The 14,957-nt window shown below is 34.9% G+C and overlaps 1 protein-coding gene across 1 annotated transcript; it reads right to left on the bottom strand.

The window, feature by feature from the left end:
- Positions 1–786: 786 nt before the first annotated feature.
- LOC108907987 lies at positions 787–5,030 on the bottom strand. The gene is made up of 4 exons (XM_018711914.1): positions 4,907–5,030; positions 4,274–4,429; positions 2,415–2,568; positions 787–1,261 (listed from the first exon to the last, which is right to left on the bottom strand). The coding sequence occupies exons 1-4, from the start codon at positions 4,991–4,993 to the stop codon at positions 1,137–1,139; spliced, it is 522 nt and encodes a 173-aa protein (XP_018567430.1). The 5' UTR covers positions 4,994–5,030; the 3' UTR covers positions 787–1,136.
- Between the last annotated feature and the right edge of the window lie 9,927 nt (positions 5,031–14,957).

Here is a 14,957-nt window from a genome sequence, read left to right as displayed (position 1 = left end):
GATTTACAAGCAACGTCCCATTCTCAATACGTTTCATTTGGAAATTCAACCAGTCGAGCAAGTGCCAAAAACGGCGCTAGCGACGACCAAATACTATTAAATTCAGCTGCGTTCTTTTGTATTTCAAGACGATTTACCCCGAGATTTCAACTACATTAATTTCGATTGCGAAATTAAAGTGGCTACTTTTTCAAACAATTTCGCACATATTGGATGTTTGGAGTTAATCCGGCTGTGAATTCTAACAGTAACAATAAAGTTTTAATGATTGATAAATATTAACAGATTAGATCGTCCTTCAGTTATCTTCAATTAGAGCGAATATTTAACTAAAAGGTACTAGATGCAAAATGGGATTGCAGCTTACATAACAGACATGTATTCTTTTATTGAAATTGACTTACTGGTATTTGACATCAGCAATAAAGACTTTTTCATTACAAAATATCTGCATCAACAACAGTTTCCACCTACACCTTACAAAGCCATCTCTGAAATAAACGATAAGGCAAATAAAACGCCGTATTTTCCAGAAAGAATTTCATAATTTTCAAACGCATTGCGCTAGGTATTTATTCGAGATTATATTAAATATTACTGCTAGAACTTCAATCCCCTGAAATTTCTAAACTCATTACAGCTCTTAATATTTTTCTGCATCCTTCTAAAGTAAGCTGAAAAATAAGAAACTTGCATCCAATTAAAATCGACTTTCGCTATGGCTTCGTATCTCCAGTTACTTTAATATTACCCAGGTAAAAAAAATAACGTGTACAAACAAAAAAATTAGTAGCAAATCCACTTTATTACCTACAAACTATTAATAACAATAAATATCAGTCTTCAGTTTATGTGACTATCAGAGAATCAGTTAATAACCAGTCAGCAGTCCCCAACTTGTCGATCGCGACTAAAATATCTTAGAGCTGTCTTTACTTGAAGTCAAAACATTTTTTCTAGAAAATCTTATCAGATGAAGTCAAAAGATATCTAAACCGACAGACAAGATACCTAGTTGTTTAAAGATAACAGAATCTTTTAGCTCTTATTGATACGCAGCTAAAAAAGTTTGGGAACCCCTGAGTTACAGTATAACTATATCAGAACAAGTAAGGCTCTTGCATTTTGGCTAAAAATCAATAAAGAGCAAGAGATTGTCTTAGACTTTCTATCCTGGCAGTCTCTTCTATTTTCCTGCTAACATCTATCTCCATTTGTCTGAACAGCTGAATGGATTTTATCCAGAAATACATGTAAATTCCTAAAATTAAATATATAGACTTTATACTAATGAGTAAAGAAGTATAACGGTTTATTTCGTAGAAATTTCTTGCTACAATTTAGTCAGTTGCGAAACGTTTCTTATTAGTAAGGCTGTCAGGCATCATGTTAAGCGTAATTTATAATTATTTATCAAAAAGCAACAAATTAAGTTGTCTACAATACACCAATGGATAGAAATTAATTACGCAACATCCTTACGATAAGGCAACAGTATACTATCGTGAGGTGAACGTGAAAAGCATTCTGGCACGCCATTTAATTGCGGCTCTCTCTCTCTGACAGCCCCACTTGTTAGATTTTATATACAACGAATCAGTCGTCACAGAAAAACAAAAAATATTTAGATACTTTGGTAGTTTTAATGACTTGATACAAGTCGAAATGTTGGAAAATGTAACATATTTGATAACAGTGGTATCTTGGGGGAGTTATTTTAGAGGGCGGAAACTTTTTCATTTTATACTTGGCCACTATTCATACAGAAGTGATGAATGAGGCCTCGCAAGCTGACAGCTATATATTATTTTTATACCCGTTCACGTACTGGTGCAACATTTTGATATATCCTTCTTTAATGCCAGGTACTGTGCTTATCTGCGAATCGTTATGGAAAGTTCCCTGGCAGAGCCAGTTTTTTTTGTGGCTTCTGATAAAAAAAATTGACAAAATTCTACACAAAGATAAAGTACCTATCCCTCTAGACAGATATATTTATTCGCAAATAAAAGTTCGCTAAGGTTTGTAATTATAAAGATAAAAAGCTAAATTGACATTATTTTTATTTGCACACGTTGCTAAAAGATCGTATTTCTGTCATTTTAAATAATTTACAAGCTTCGTTACTTATCGACTATCAGAATAAACATATAAATCGCTAATCTTTTGATACTTTCAAATGGAGATCATTCAGAAACATATAAATATAATTTTAATGGGATTCTTATCAGTGTTTTCAATACTCTTATGTCTAGAATAACTGGATAAAGAATCAATCTCGGGACTTAGTTTAGATTTAATATTTCATTTATTAAAAATATTTCGTAGACGCCTTGTTTTGAATCTAGATTTACTATAAATCCAGTGAACATTTTCAAAATCTATTTGAAATTTTAACAAATCGCTCTGCTCACCCATTATTAGCAAGCTCACTGGGATGAAAGCAGCGAGTAGATACTTCCAGACGGTTTTGCTAAAGATCACCGTGATGAAGATAAATACTCCAAGTCCAAGAGCTAACTCCATGCCTCCTATGACTGTATAGGGAAGCAAAAAGTACGGTTTGTCCTACAAGAAAGAAGAAATAATAGAAGCTAGTCGAAATATATCTAAATTTATTAAATAAAATTATTATTGTTATCGGGGGATATAAATATTATAAGAAAATAATACAATTCTGTTAATGAACCTGTTTTCTTAGTGTAATAATTATAAATTTGGGTGCTTCGCTGTAATTAATGTAACGTCAGAAAGGCGATGAGGGGTTTGACAAATACCAGTTTCTGTAGTATTACTGTGTGTGATTTCTGTGGTGTTCTCATTACCGTGGTTTATTATCTACATCCATCTTACACGTACTCAAAATAGCCTATTTGTGTAAACAGTCCAGATTAACATTTTCATACTGTTTTAATAGTACTAGGACCTCCGACTGCATTTCAAAGAATTAAATCATCTAACGGACTGTTTTCTCAGTGTATAGATACGAATTTAATTAAAAAAATTGGATTGGGTGATTAGGGGCGAGTCAGCGGCATGAAGACATTGTATTTTAAACTCCTGCAATATTTTTACGACCGGATAAATCTTAATAACTTACGGCAGATATAAAAAAGGCGCATTCGACTGAGGCCGATACGTTGTGATTCGATTTTATGTCCCCAGCGTTAATATCCGCCCTACCTAGGATGCAAATGCCCTAATGAAAGCCCCGCACGAGAAAAATAAAAAGTTATGGCGCATAAAAATACAGGCAGGAATCAATAGCGAATGTGAATAACTGTTTTTATCACTCGGTTTTATGCTACCTCTTTCGTTATTAAAACTTCTTTGTTTTTGCTAAGCGGGGGATGGGTCGCTCGGCGCTGGAAATATTAAAATTACTCCGGAATTTTTATTAGGGTCTATCTCCCGGAAAAGTGTCCTGGAAGTTTCACATTTTAAATAATTCTTCCTCGGAAAGACGCCGAAATTTATTCAGCACGTGAAAAAGTGAGTTTTTTTTTAATATACGAAAGTCCTCTCCTTAAATAAGCTGCAATTTATCGTGTTTATTAAACAGAAGGGCCCGAATCGCAGAATTTGTCAGATTTTCGACCAATTCTGTACCAACACCGACGTCGGGATTTTAATCTAACAGTGACGACTGTGCGATATTGACGTTAAAAGGTTAAGAACTTTAGTTTTCGTCACTTTTGCGACGTCTATGTTATTTAATTTTTCGACTATTTTTCGACGTTGGATAACGTCAGAATATAATTAATATGGAATACAGTGATTTTTTAAATATAAGAAAAGTATGAAAACTCCTTCTCAGGATATTAAAAAGTAAAGCTCATAACGTCGATTTCGTCGAATTTATAACCAATTCTGTACCAACACCCATATCAGGACGTTGACGCTGATCTCAGAAACTTTTGACCTCACTATTTAAATTTAATAACTATCATTGGGCCTATGTCGCTTTTGCGACGTCGATTTTATTCATTTTATCGACGTTTTCTAGACATTAGATGCTTAACGTTAGCTTATACTGCAACTTAACTTTATTAAACGTCTGTTTGTATAAAGACTAATGAGATAGTGCTAATCTACTTAACAAAATTTATATTGATCCCATCGTATGTGTATATGGAATACTATTTAAAGTGTTATCTTATTATCTAATGATTTACCCAGAAAACTAAAAATATACGTGTTACGGTTGAAGGTCGCGTAGGCGTTTACTTTTCCAAATTTTCATTGCAGTTCCGGTTATTGCGATTATATTTACCTTTTGGATCCCTATTATAAAAAACAGGCAACTGACTAGTGAGACTTGTACATAAGTCAAAGCTGTGATCAGGCCTATTGCGAAAATGTCATGGTCGTAATCGGTTATCCTTGAAAGCGTTACTGCCAAGAACATAGTTACGACAATCCTTAGGATCTGTAACAAAAATAAACAAAGCGTTTCTAGTTTATTTCCAAATCTATGGACAGAATTTTGCAATATAAACTGGTGGAAGCTTGGAATATATGTTAAGATACTGCTCATAGTTTTGAAATTAAGTGAAAAAAAAGGACGTGTCCTTGATTTACGAATCCTAAGAATTTTTACTGGATTGGATACAGTATTTAGAGCTAAACTAATAATAGAAGTCGTGATGATGCTTATAAATCTAAAAGCAATAATCGTAAATTAGTTATAAATCAATTTTTCTCGTTGTTATTTTTATACAATCTTTTTAATACACCGTCTTGTAATCAACCAAAATCATACGTTTTTTGAAATAAATCTTACACCTATTTCATATAATAAAATAACATTTTTTCCTCTTCCTAGCCATTTAGTAGTGTAACAGTTTCGATGATGTTTTGAATTGATTCTTGAGAACAAGAGTAAAAAAGTTAAATAAAAACTTACCACTCCCATCCAACCATACACGAACCCAAAAGTCTTAAGGCTACAATCACAGCATCTGTACCTTAACCTGTCGAGACACCTACTCATTATTGAAAGGAATATCAACTGCACATCATTACCGATGGGACCGCTATTGCGAATTTAAGATAAAACGACGGTGATAATCGCTTGCCTATCGATAAGTGATAAAACAACGGGGAGACCCTACAGGGTGGCACCAAATACGAATACAACACCACCACTGCTTGTTCAAATTGTGTAGTAAGAGAATAGCAATTTATATGTATTGAATAATATTACTACACCGTCCCTTCTCAGTGTTAGTTCTACGTAAACCGTTTTCTAATTGTAACAGAGTCCCTAACTCTACACATAGAGCTGACTGTCGGCTTTAATTAGGAGCTAGCTCTAGGCGCACTTAATTGGGATATTTTCAATTCTAAAATGTTTCGGAGTAATCGCGAGGTTAACTGGTTTTCCGTACACAGCAAGCCTTGGCGGGTCTGCGTCAAAAACGTTATACAGCCGAATTTTCAACGCATACAACTAATTTAATACTATGGAACACAGAGCCCGGTGAAATTTGGTTTCAGCGCTCTGTAACGTGGCTTAAAAATATTTAAATAATGCAATTTTTAGAGAAAAAAGAGGACAGAGCTTTCTAAAGCACAATAAAATTCTACTCTATATCATCAAATTAAACCATATGACGCAAAAGAGTAAATTTGGAGTGGAGAGGGAATGACAAGTCATGTTCCTCACAGGAAACAGTGCAGTTAGCGATATTTTATCACCCTGTATTTGAAAAATGATTCATGTTATGACTGTGGAAATGTTTTGTTTGAACTAGATCTAGAAAATGTCGGCTTATAACAAAGAAAATTATATATAGCCCTTCTTTAAAATATTTCACTAATGCCAAGTATCTTATCCGGAAAGTGACTGACATTTTTTTATGAGATGTTTTCCCCGGAATCTGAGCATCGCTTCGGAAACTGATCCACTTAAAAATTCGTACGTCAGTCTTGTTTCACTAGAATTAATTATCTGTAAGTGTTATTAGGGATTCCGAATGTCGTAGGTACTGATAAGGCGGTGGAGGTTTTTTTTTTCGTTTCCAAATAGCGGAATTGTAAAAATAATTTAAATCGACATGCATTTAACAAAACTATATTAGTTGCATCTGTATACATACACTTGAATTAATCTGCTTGGTTTATTATTGTTTGTACAAGTAAACATCAGATCAGCCTTGAAAAAATTAGATTATCTCTTAATAAGATAAATTTTAATATAGTCAAGATTTCTTTTGTTTTGCTGATATGGATGGGTAATATCGATGTATGTGATTAGATACCCGAAAAATTTGCTCGACACAAATTTATTTAATTATTAGGTAATAGTATTATTTTTTTGTACACCTACTTGAATACTTACATATACGAGTATGTTAGAATGATGTTTAAATACAAAATAAAAATGGTGCACAATTCAAATCCTGCGTAATATATTTATTATATTACAGGACTAAAAGTTCCACGTTCTACTAGGATCTGCCAAAAAGCACACACAATATCCACGCTTATTATTAACACAGACACCGGGCGCGAGTTTACTCGAGAGGTAAGGAAATCGCGACTCACTTTTTGTCCGTCTCCTCCTGACAGCTGAATAAATTGTTCTAGGACAGTGAAGAATGACGGCCATCGCGAATTTAATATTTATTTTGAAAATAAGAGAACACGGCACTCGGTTCCGACCAGCCTTGTTTTATTTTGTTAAAATTTTGAATGCGGAAGAGAATATATAAAGCTCGCTACACCCGGCAGGATCGGTTCCGAGGTATTATTTGGGTCTGCGGCGGGGTTTGAATTAATACCCGTAAAACTGAGCGTTTACCTTTGTAATGGCCCGGCCGCTTGGAGATTTACCCGGTAAAAGTGGTTAGGTGGAACGTTAAACGAAGTCCGCAGATTTTTACAACGAAATAATATGTAAATTATTTTCTAATCACTCTACAGTTACAAGTTAATAATATTGGAGAATTTTTTGCATTTTATGCCATTCGGACACTTCTTATTCGGTAATAGAACTACAATATGATTCATTCGCGAGTAACAACAAGTGAGGCAGCAAATTCATCGCTATAGTACTAATTGAATCCAAATACAACCGAATTTAAAATATTAATTATTTACAAAATTAATTTGTTGTTGGTTATGAATATTCACGCGGCTATTTAAATTAATTTTATTAATTGAAATGTAGTGCATATAACCCACTTCCGATATTTATATATTAATTTATATGCCATATAATTAATATTCCAAATGCATAGCATGATTTTTCAAACAAAGTTTCCACTAAACAGGAGATCAATGAACGATCAGAATTTCGTAAAATGTGTTCCTGAAATCTAGTCGGTCTTAAAGAAAAAATAGGCAACTTACAAATTGATACGCTTCCTTAAATTCGTTCTACTGTCTTGTTATTTTCTGCAGAAACTGTGCATTCGTACAGCTGACCTAGTGGTAACGGCGATACCAGTCTGCTGCATTCTGATTTTCTATTTCCATGCACAACTTTGCTCCCTTTTTAGATAAAATCGGATGGGCGCTATCGAGCTGTAGTCCCCAGAATAGTTTTCTATAAAGCTAGGACTCTATTAGTAGCACCCATAAATGTTTATAGTCATGCCGTTGATTCGACGGCCCCATGGTGTCGTATCGGATAAACATGAGTACGTGATCGAGCAAAGATAGCTTTTCTGCACTCTTCTCATGCGGATTGTGTTTTTATTTATTTATAAATACCAGTTTGGAATCGTTCGGGCGTACGTTTTGAAAGTGAATATTTTATGTTGTTTATGGTTTCACTCATTTTTTATTAAGACTATAAAAGCGTAAGATTGTCTACCCAATATCTTTCCGATGTTCCTTAAAAGTATTAGATCTTTTGAAATGACATTTTTTTTTAATGTACATATTTATGGTAGTTTGCATGATATATCCTACAAAAGTTTCGTTCAGTGTACCCCAAGGTTCAGTATTGGGACCGCTGTTGTACGGAGAGTGTGTAGCTGAGAGTGTACGCAAAACAACTGTCAAGATTTCCTTTTAAATCAGGGAAAAACCATTTTTATTATTATCGATTGTATTGATACTGTCTATCACCTTAAGGCCAGTGACTTTAAACACGTACCGGAAAGAGTTCACACAGCCATGTAAATACCGGCCAGGGGACTTAATCAAATAAACTAAAAAAAAAACAATCGCCTTTTTTGAAACAGTGTACAATTTCCCTTATATTCCTTTTATAGCTTCAGTATCCGATCGATACACTTATTTCTTGAAGTGCTTACTGACTGTAAGAAGTAAGGAAGTTGCATTTTCTTGCAAATTTAAATTTTATACAGCTCGACGTGCCCTCGTCGCCTGCAAAATCAGATATTGTCAGGCAAATTGAGGAGATCCGAAGCCCCAATATACGCGAGACCCCGTCCCTATACACTGTCAAAAAAAAAACGGAATATCGGGGATTAGAGAAGGGAACGAGGGGTATAAATAACCTTAAGCACCCCTCTGCCGCTAAATCGATCTTATTGGTTGCTCCGGCCGTTGTGGCAAGTGGAAAAACTAAAAACACTATTTACTCTACGGATCCCGGGAGATATATAGATACCTATCGTTTTTTGTGGGCAAGGGCATGAGCTCTTGCCAGCATTCATCTGAATAGACGTCTTCCGGAATGAGGAGACGCAGCGTCGGGAAACTTTATTTACAGCGTCGGTCTGTGGAGATGTCTGTTCATTTCTCAGTCGATTTTTACTGTTTCGGTTTGGGGCGCTCATTAGATTGGTCGATGGGGTGGGTTTGGGGGCGCCTGCGGAAACAAATAACGCCGCGCGGGGCTCCAGACTAGAACAAAATTCCCCTGAAGTTAAAAATGATATTAATTGGAATATAAGAGCATACCTGCTCGTTATCTATTTAATTGTAGTGTTTTTACTACACTTCTGAATCGTCATTTGCAGCAAAAAGTTTATAAACACTTAAAAACTTTCAATTTATGAGCCCAGAGTGGTCCCACGTTGGGCGCCAAATCTTTGGAGAGTTAATACTATTTACTTACCAAGTAAAATCAAAATATACTTCATAAAATGAACTTTCATTCATAGCATACAATTTTATTGTACTAATAAATTACTGAATTATCGTGTTTATGAATATAGCTTTGTAAGAGGTAATTTGGGGGTTTTGTAATTATAACGCGTTGTTTTTGCAAGCTGGCGTCGCCTAAACGTATTGCAGGTGTTCGGAGTTAAATCCAATTAAGTGACAACACCCAAACACGTTTTTTATTGCTGCGAAATCGATAAATTTAATCCTTCGCCACTATGATATTAAACTGTCAAGAAACGGTAAACTACCCACTCCTTATCAACCTTCGTCCTGATAAAATTGAAATTTCTGAATTATTTATTATACTTCTGAATCATCGCCGACAGATATTCTGCAGTATCAGCACGTTGGGCTCCAAATTGAGTCTTTAACATGTATCGTTATATTTATAAAAATTACTGTAAGAAGTAACTGAGGTTTTTGTGTTATTGTCGCTTAAATGTAAACAAGCTCCCGATCGCTGTCAAATTGATAAGTTTAATCCTTCCTTAAATACGGTAAATTACCCATTAATTTATCTATTTTCATCCTAACAAACCTGCGAATTTTTTGCTACACTTTTGAATACCGAAAGAGTTCTTTAATACTGAGAGATTTCGTTGATACTAAGAACTCTACAGCACCCACACGTTGGGCGCCAAATCATCGGAAGTTTCAACTTTTTGCTATTAAATAAAATATTAAATGGGACCAAATTATAATTGATAAATTATTAATCAGTATCAAATGAATATAGACAAGATTTTAAAAACATGTAAGTCGTTTCAACAAAATTTTCTTATGATATTTAGGGACTTTGTAAAATCATATTATTAGGTCTCCTAGAAAATTCTATGTCCCAAATTGGAAAAGTAAACATCTCACTCTTTCTCCATCAGAGATCGGTGAGTTGCGTTAAATGGAAAAGTTTCCTCAGCTCGTCCTCGAATTTTACAACGTAGGGTGATCGAAACGTGTATAAATAATATAAAAATTAATGATTCGTTCAGGGAAACTCCCCTCGAATCGTCCCGTCAGTCTTTGTTCCTTTGGAGATAAATTCAAGATTGAGTTTCCAATCGTTTATAGCGGAATATTCCGTCATACAAGAATGGTTTGTTGTGTGTCGAATAAATATGAACGAGCTTTATCGTCGCTCGGCACACGATCCAGCTTGTTTATACCCAGGGAAATGTCGTAGAGAGGCGTTTGTTTTATAATTAGTGGTGAAACTTTAGAAAAATAGTTAGTTCGGGAACGTAACTTGTCTTTTCCACTTGAACGCTTATGATAAGCAATGACACGCTTCTGCTGGAAACTAAGGCAGGGAGAGATTTCAAGAAGCCAAACCGTGCTGCCTCAGTCGTCTCTCTTTTTGTATCTGATAAGCAAAGGCGTAACAACAGAACGTGCGCGTGCGCGCAAGCGTAACAAGTCATCGGAACACTATACGAAATGAAAGCCACATTACAATTAAGAAGTAGTTTGATCTATTTTTGACCTTACTAACTACTTTCGGCAAAAGTTCTTGATGTTTGCTCAGCAGGATCCTAATTTGGCTTGTTTATTACATTTTCATTTCGCGACATTTGTCAATACGCCGTTAATGTGTCTCGTGGAAATACACGTGAATTTGTTGAAAGTCGGTGATTATTTAGAAAGTGGAATGAAATTCCCTTTGAAGTTCAGAAATTGAATAACATTTAATAATCGATGAATCCTGGAGAATATAAGAAACTGCTCTCGTCCTTGGCACCCTCCCACCCGGCAACCCGCGAGGGCTCCGCAAATTCCGCCAGAAAGTGGCTTAGAAAAGCAAATATTAAAGCTGGCGTATAAATTATGGATGTAACCCCGTTTAATTATTTGATTAAATTGTGTTAACTGAGTTTTCTACTTTAGTGAAATGGTTCATTTTATCACTGCGCTCCGAGGAGTCGGGGACCATTAACTCGATCAAAATTTAATCCGTTTAGCGTTCGGCCGATTTCATTTCCATTAACAAATAAGTTGATTGTATGAATAAGTGACTAGAATTATCATATTTACGGTATTGCTTTGTAAGAGGTAATTGGAGCTTTTGTGGTAATTATAATGGGTTGTTTTTGCGTGCCGACGCCGCCTAAATGTGTTACAGGTGTTTGGAGTTAATATCAATTAAAATAGTACTGAGTGACAACGCCCAACATGCTTTCTCTCGCTGACGGATCGATAAATTTAATCCCCCGTGACTGCGATATTAAATTGTCAAAGTACGGTACGTTACCCACTGTTGATAAAACTGTGACGCGGTTAAATTTAAAACGTTGGGCGCCAAGCTATTTCGAAAATTTTAAAATTTACTTCACTCGCCGACCGTACAATTCATCATTCAAAACAAAGGCGTCCTCCCTCCACCACCACATTCTCCTGTTGCGGCTCCCTAGCAGACCACAGGGTTCCTACATAAATCTAATAGTGCCAATCTGATTCTTCCACAGTCATTATTTAATCCTTTTCTACTCCGGCCGAGATTTCATTATCCGCAGGAACCGAGACCTTCATCCGATAGCAATTTATCTGCATCCAAATGCAAGCCGACTACCCCATTATTTCCCGATCGAAAAATTGTATTGAAACCCGGAAATCTCGGGACATCAAAGGATTCTTACCCCGGAGTGAATTAGAAAAATAGCGAGCGGTGATCTTGGGTCAAAGTGCTTGAAGGATTTTCATCAGATACCAGACTAGAAGTAATAAATCCAAGTTATGATGGCGTGAAGGTAACTGATCTGTGTCGAAACGTCTGCAATTACGGAGAAAAATTAAATTTTATTCAAGGAAAATCTATCTAAAGATTGTTTATCTTCCTCGAAATAAGGATTTGTAATGAATTATAAAAATAAATAAATATAACAAAAGTTGAAAGGGTCTTTACCAAGTTATAACAGTATTATCGGAAAAAATAAGGGTTCTATTGTATTTTCCATGCTTAGGATTTACTTCCATGCAGGAAAATGCTTCCAGCAACAACGAGTAGGTAAATCAATGTAGGGGTACACGGAAACCGTAAATAAAATAGCACGAGCGGATAGTTGGTGGGTCGGTAGCGCCCCTATTTTTTAGATATACTACATATGAGAACATAAAAATGCGAACGCGAAACCTAAAATAAATCCTAGTACTTTTTTACCAACTATTACATATGTATCACGGATTCCTGGTGCAGTGCTAGCGACATCGATCGCAGGAAATGTAAATTGTTGCTAGGAAATAATTAAGCTCTTGAAATTAACGTTTCCCTGTGACATGTACAGTCAGCCCCACGTTGGGCGCCAAAATAATTTTACAAGTCGTTTGATGCAATTTCCCCTGGAGCCCATTTCGTGCGGTTTAACTTTAACACATCCACAATGTCATATACAAAATATTTCGCAATAACAAGACGTTATAGTCAAATGTACTTCCGCTAAGAAGTACTTAAACTGCAAATGAAGCGTATTCTTAACCACTGCTACGGCAAACGACGTGTACCGCCCGCCGTTCCACTTATTTACACATAAGCACGACATTCCTGCTAGCAGAAAGCCGCGTTTTATCCCTGCTATTGCAGGACTCACTCGTCAGCCGGGACCCACAATAGAAATCCACATAACATTCATCTTACTTGATGGGCCGCAGACTCTGCGGTCCTGGCGTCTGTAGCTTTATTATATGCTTTTGACACAGATCTACGAAAAATAAAACGCCAAAAAAGGGCCTTTATATCAAAGAGAAATACGTCCGTACCCGTCTAAGATTTATGGGTTTAGTTATATATATGTATCTAATAATTAAGTGGAGAGGGACTCTGCTCCGGTCTGACAGACGAGGGGCCGCTTTAATTGAGTATTATTGCCTAATTCTTAATACGCCTTTCTTCGTCTACGCCAGATATTAAACTATCCTCGACAGTCGTCTTCACTTCAACTACTAATCCGTTGCGCATAAAAACTCAAAGTCAGCGTAACATTAACTTGATGAAAATAAATTGCAGTTGACATTGATTCTTGCGTTAAAGTATAACAAATGATAGAAAGACAAATAGAGGAAGAAATATCTGAACAAACATTGAAACAATCTTAAGAAATGAATAGCAATAGCCAAAAAATTGATCAGGGAAAATCAAACCAATGAATGGTCAGAAAAATGAGGATAGAATTGAATAATTTGATAAATAAACACATCCAAATGAATAATCTAATACAGAAACAAATATACAAACAAATGAACAAACATCTAAATAAAAAACAAACAAAAAACTCTATCAAACCAAAACAAGCAAACAATGTTAAATAAACAAAATTTCATATAAACAACATACAAAATAAGCAAACATGCGATAATACAATAAAACATGCAAAAAATAAATACAAAGCAAAAAACACTAATACAAAAAAAAACACTGCAACAAACAAACATCAACATCCAACGAAGTGAGCAAGCAAACAAATGATTATAGTAAAGAGAAAAATAAGATCTCCAACAAATATGTAAACAGAAATGTAAACAAACACTAAAACCAACAAACAAATGAACAAAAGATAATACAAGAAAACACTAGAACAAAAGAAAAACAAACAAGCAATAAACAAGAAATAACCATTCATGAAAACTTTTCCTTTAGCAAATAACTAATCTAATACAGAAACAAACATCTAAATAAAAAACAAACAAACACTCTAAAGCAAAGCAAAACAAGCAAACGATGTTAAATAAACAAAATTCCAAATAAACAACATACAAAATAAACAAACATGTAATAATAAAATAAAACAAACAAAAAATAAATACAAAGCAAAAACACTAACACAAAAAAACACTGAAACAAACAAACATCACATCGAACAAAGTGAGCAAACAAATGATTGATTATAATGAAAAGAAAAATAAAATTTCCAACAAATACCTACGCAGAAATGTAAACAGACATCAAAACCAACAAACAAATAAACAAAAGATAATACAAGAACAAAAAAACAAACAAGCATTAAACAAAGAATAACCTTTTATGGAAACTGTCCATTTAGCAAATAAATAATCTCATACAGGAACAAACATTTAAACAAATGAACAAACATCTAAATAAAAACAAACAAAAAACTAAAACAAGCAAACATACAAAATAAACGAATATGCAATTATACAATAAAACATTAAAAAAATAAATACAAAGCGAAAAACACTAATACAAAAAACCACTGCAACAAACAAACAACAACATCCAACAACGTGAGCAAACAAACAGCTGATTATAATAAAAAGAAGAATAATTTCCAACAAATATGTAAACAGAAATGTAAACAAACATCAAAACCAACAAACAACAAAAGTTAATACAAGAAAACACTAGAACAAAAAACAAACAAGAAATAAACAAAGAATAGCCATTTATGGAAACTTCCCTTGTAGCAACCAAATTTTATTTAATAGAAGAAAACGTATTTCCAGTGCGAAGAATAATATTTTCATACAGTATTTTGCCACCGCAAAAATGCAGTTCATATTTATCTTATCTCGCCCTTAAGTTTTATGTCTGTTTTTGCAGTAACGAATCCCAACTATCAATCTAGCAAGTAGCCCGTCGAGATAGAGGAAGCGAATGCTTAAATATGGCGGAGAATTTATGTACCGACTCTACTCATTAAAGCTATATCCAGGCTATCTGTTTCGCTAAGGGAACAGCAACAAAGTACAGAAATTAGTTTGAGATGATTTAAAGTCGATCCGTCTTTCTTCTCTTCCGGTTCTCCGGTTCCGGAAACCCTCCCGTCCCTCCCGTCCCCCTACCGGCACACCTTTTGTTTTTAGCGATATGATATATTGCCGTAAGTTATTGCCGATTGCCGCCCTGACAGCTGGAAATTAATTTT

Source organism: Anoplophora glabripennis, unplaced genomic scaffold (assembly GCF_000390285.2).
Source record: "Anoplophora glabripennis isolate ALB-LARVAE unplaced genomic scaffold, Agla_2.0 scaffold1, whole genome shotgun sequence".
Lineage (NCBI taxonomy): Eukaryota > Metazoa > Arthropoda > Insecta > Coleoptera > Cerambycidae > Anoplophora > Anoplophora glabripennis.
This window is presented reverse-complemented; position numbering and strand designations above follow the sequence as displayed.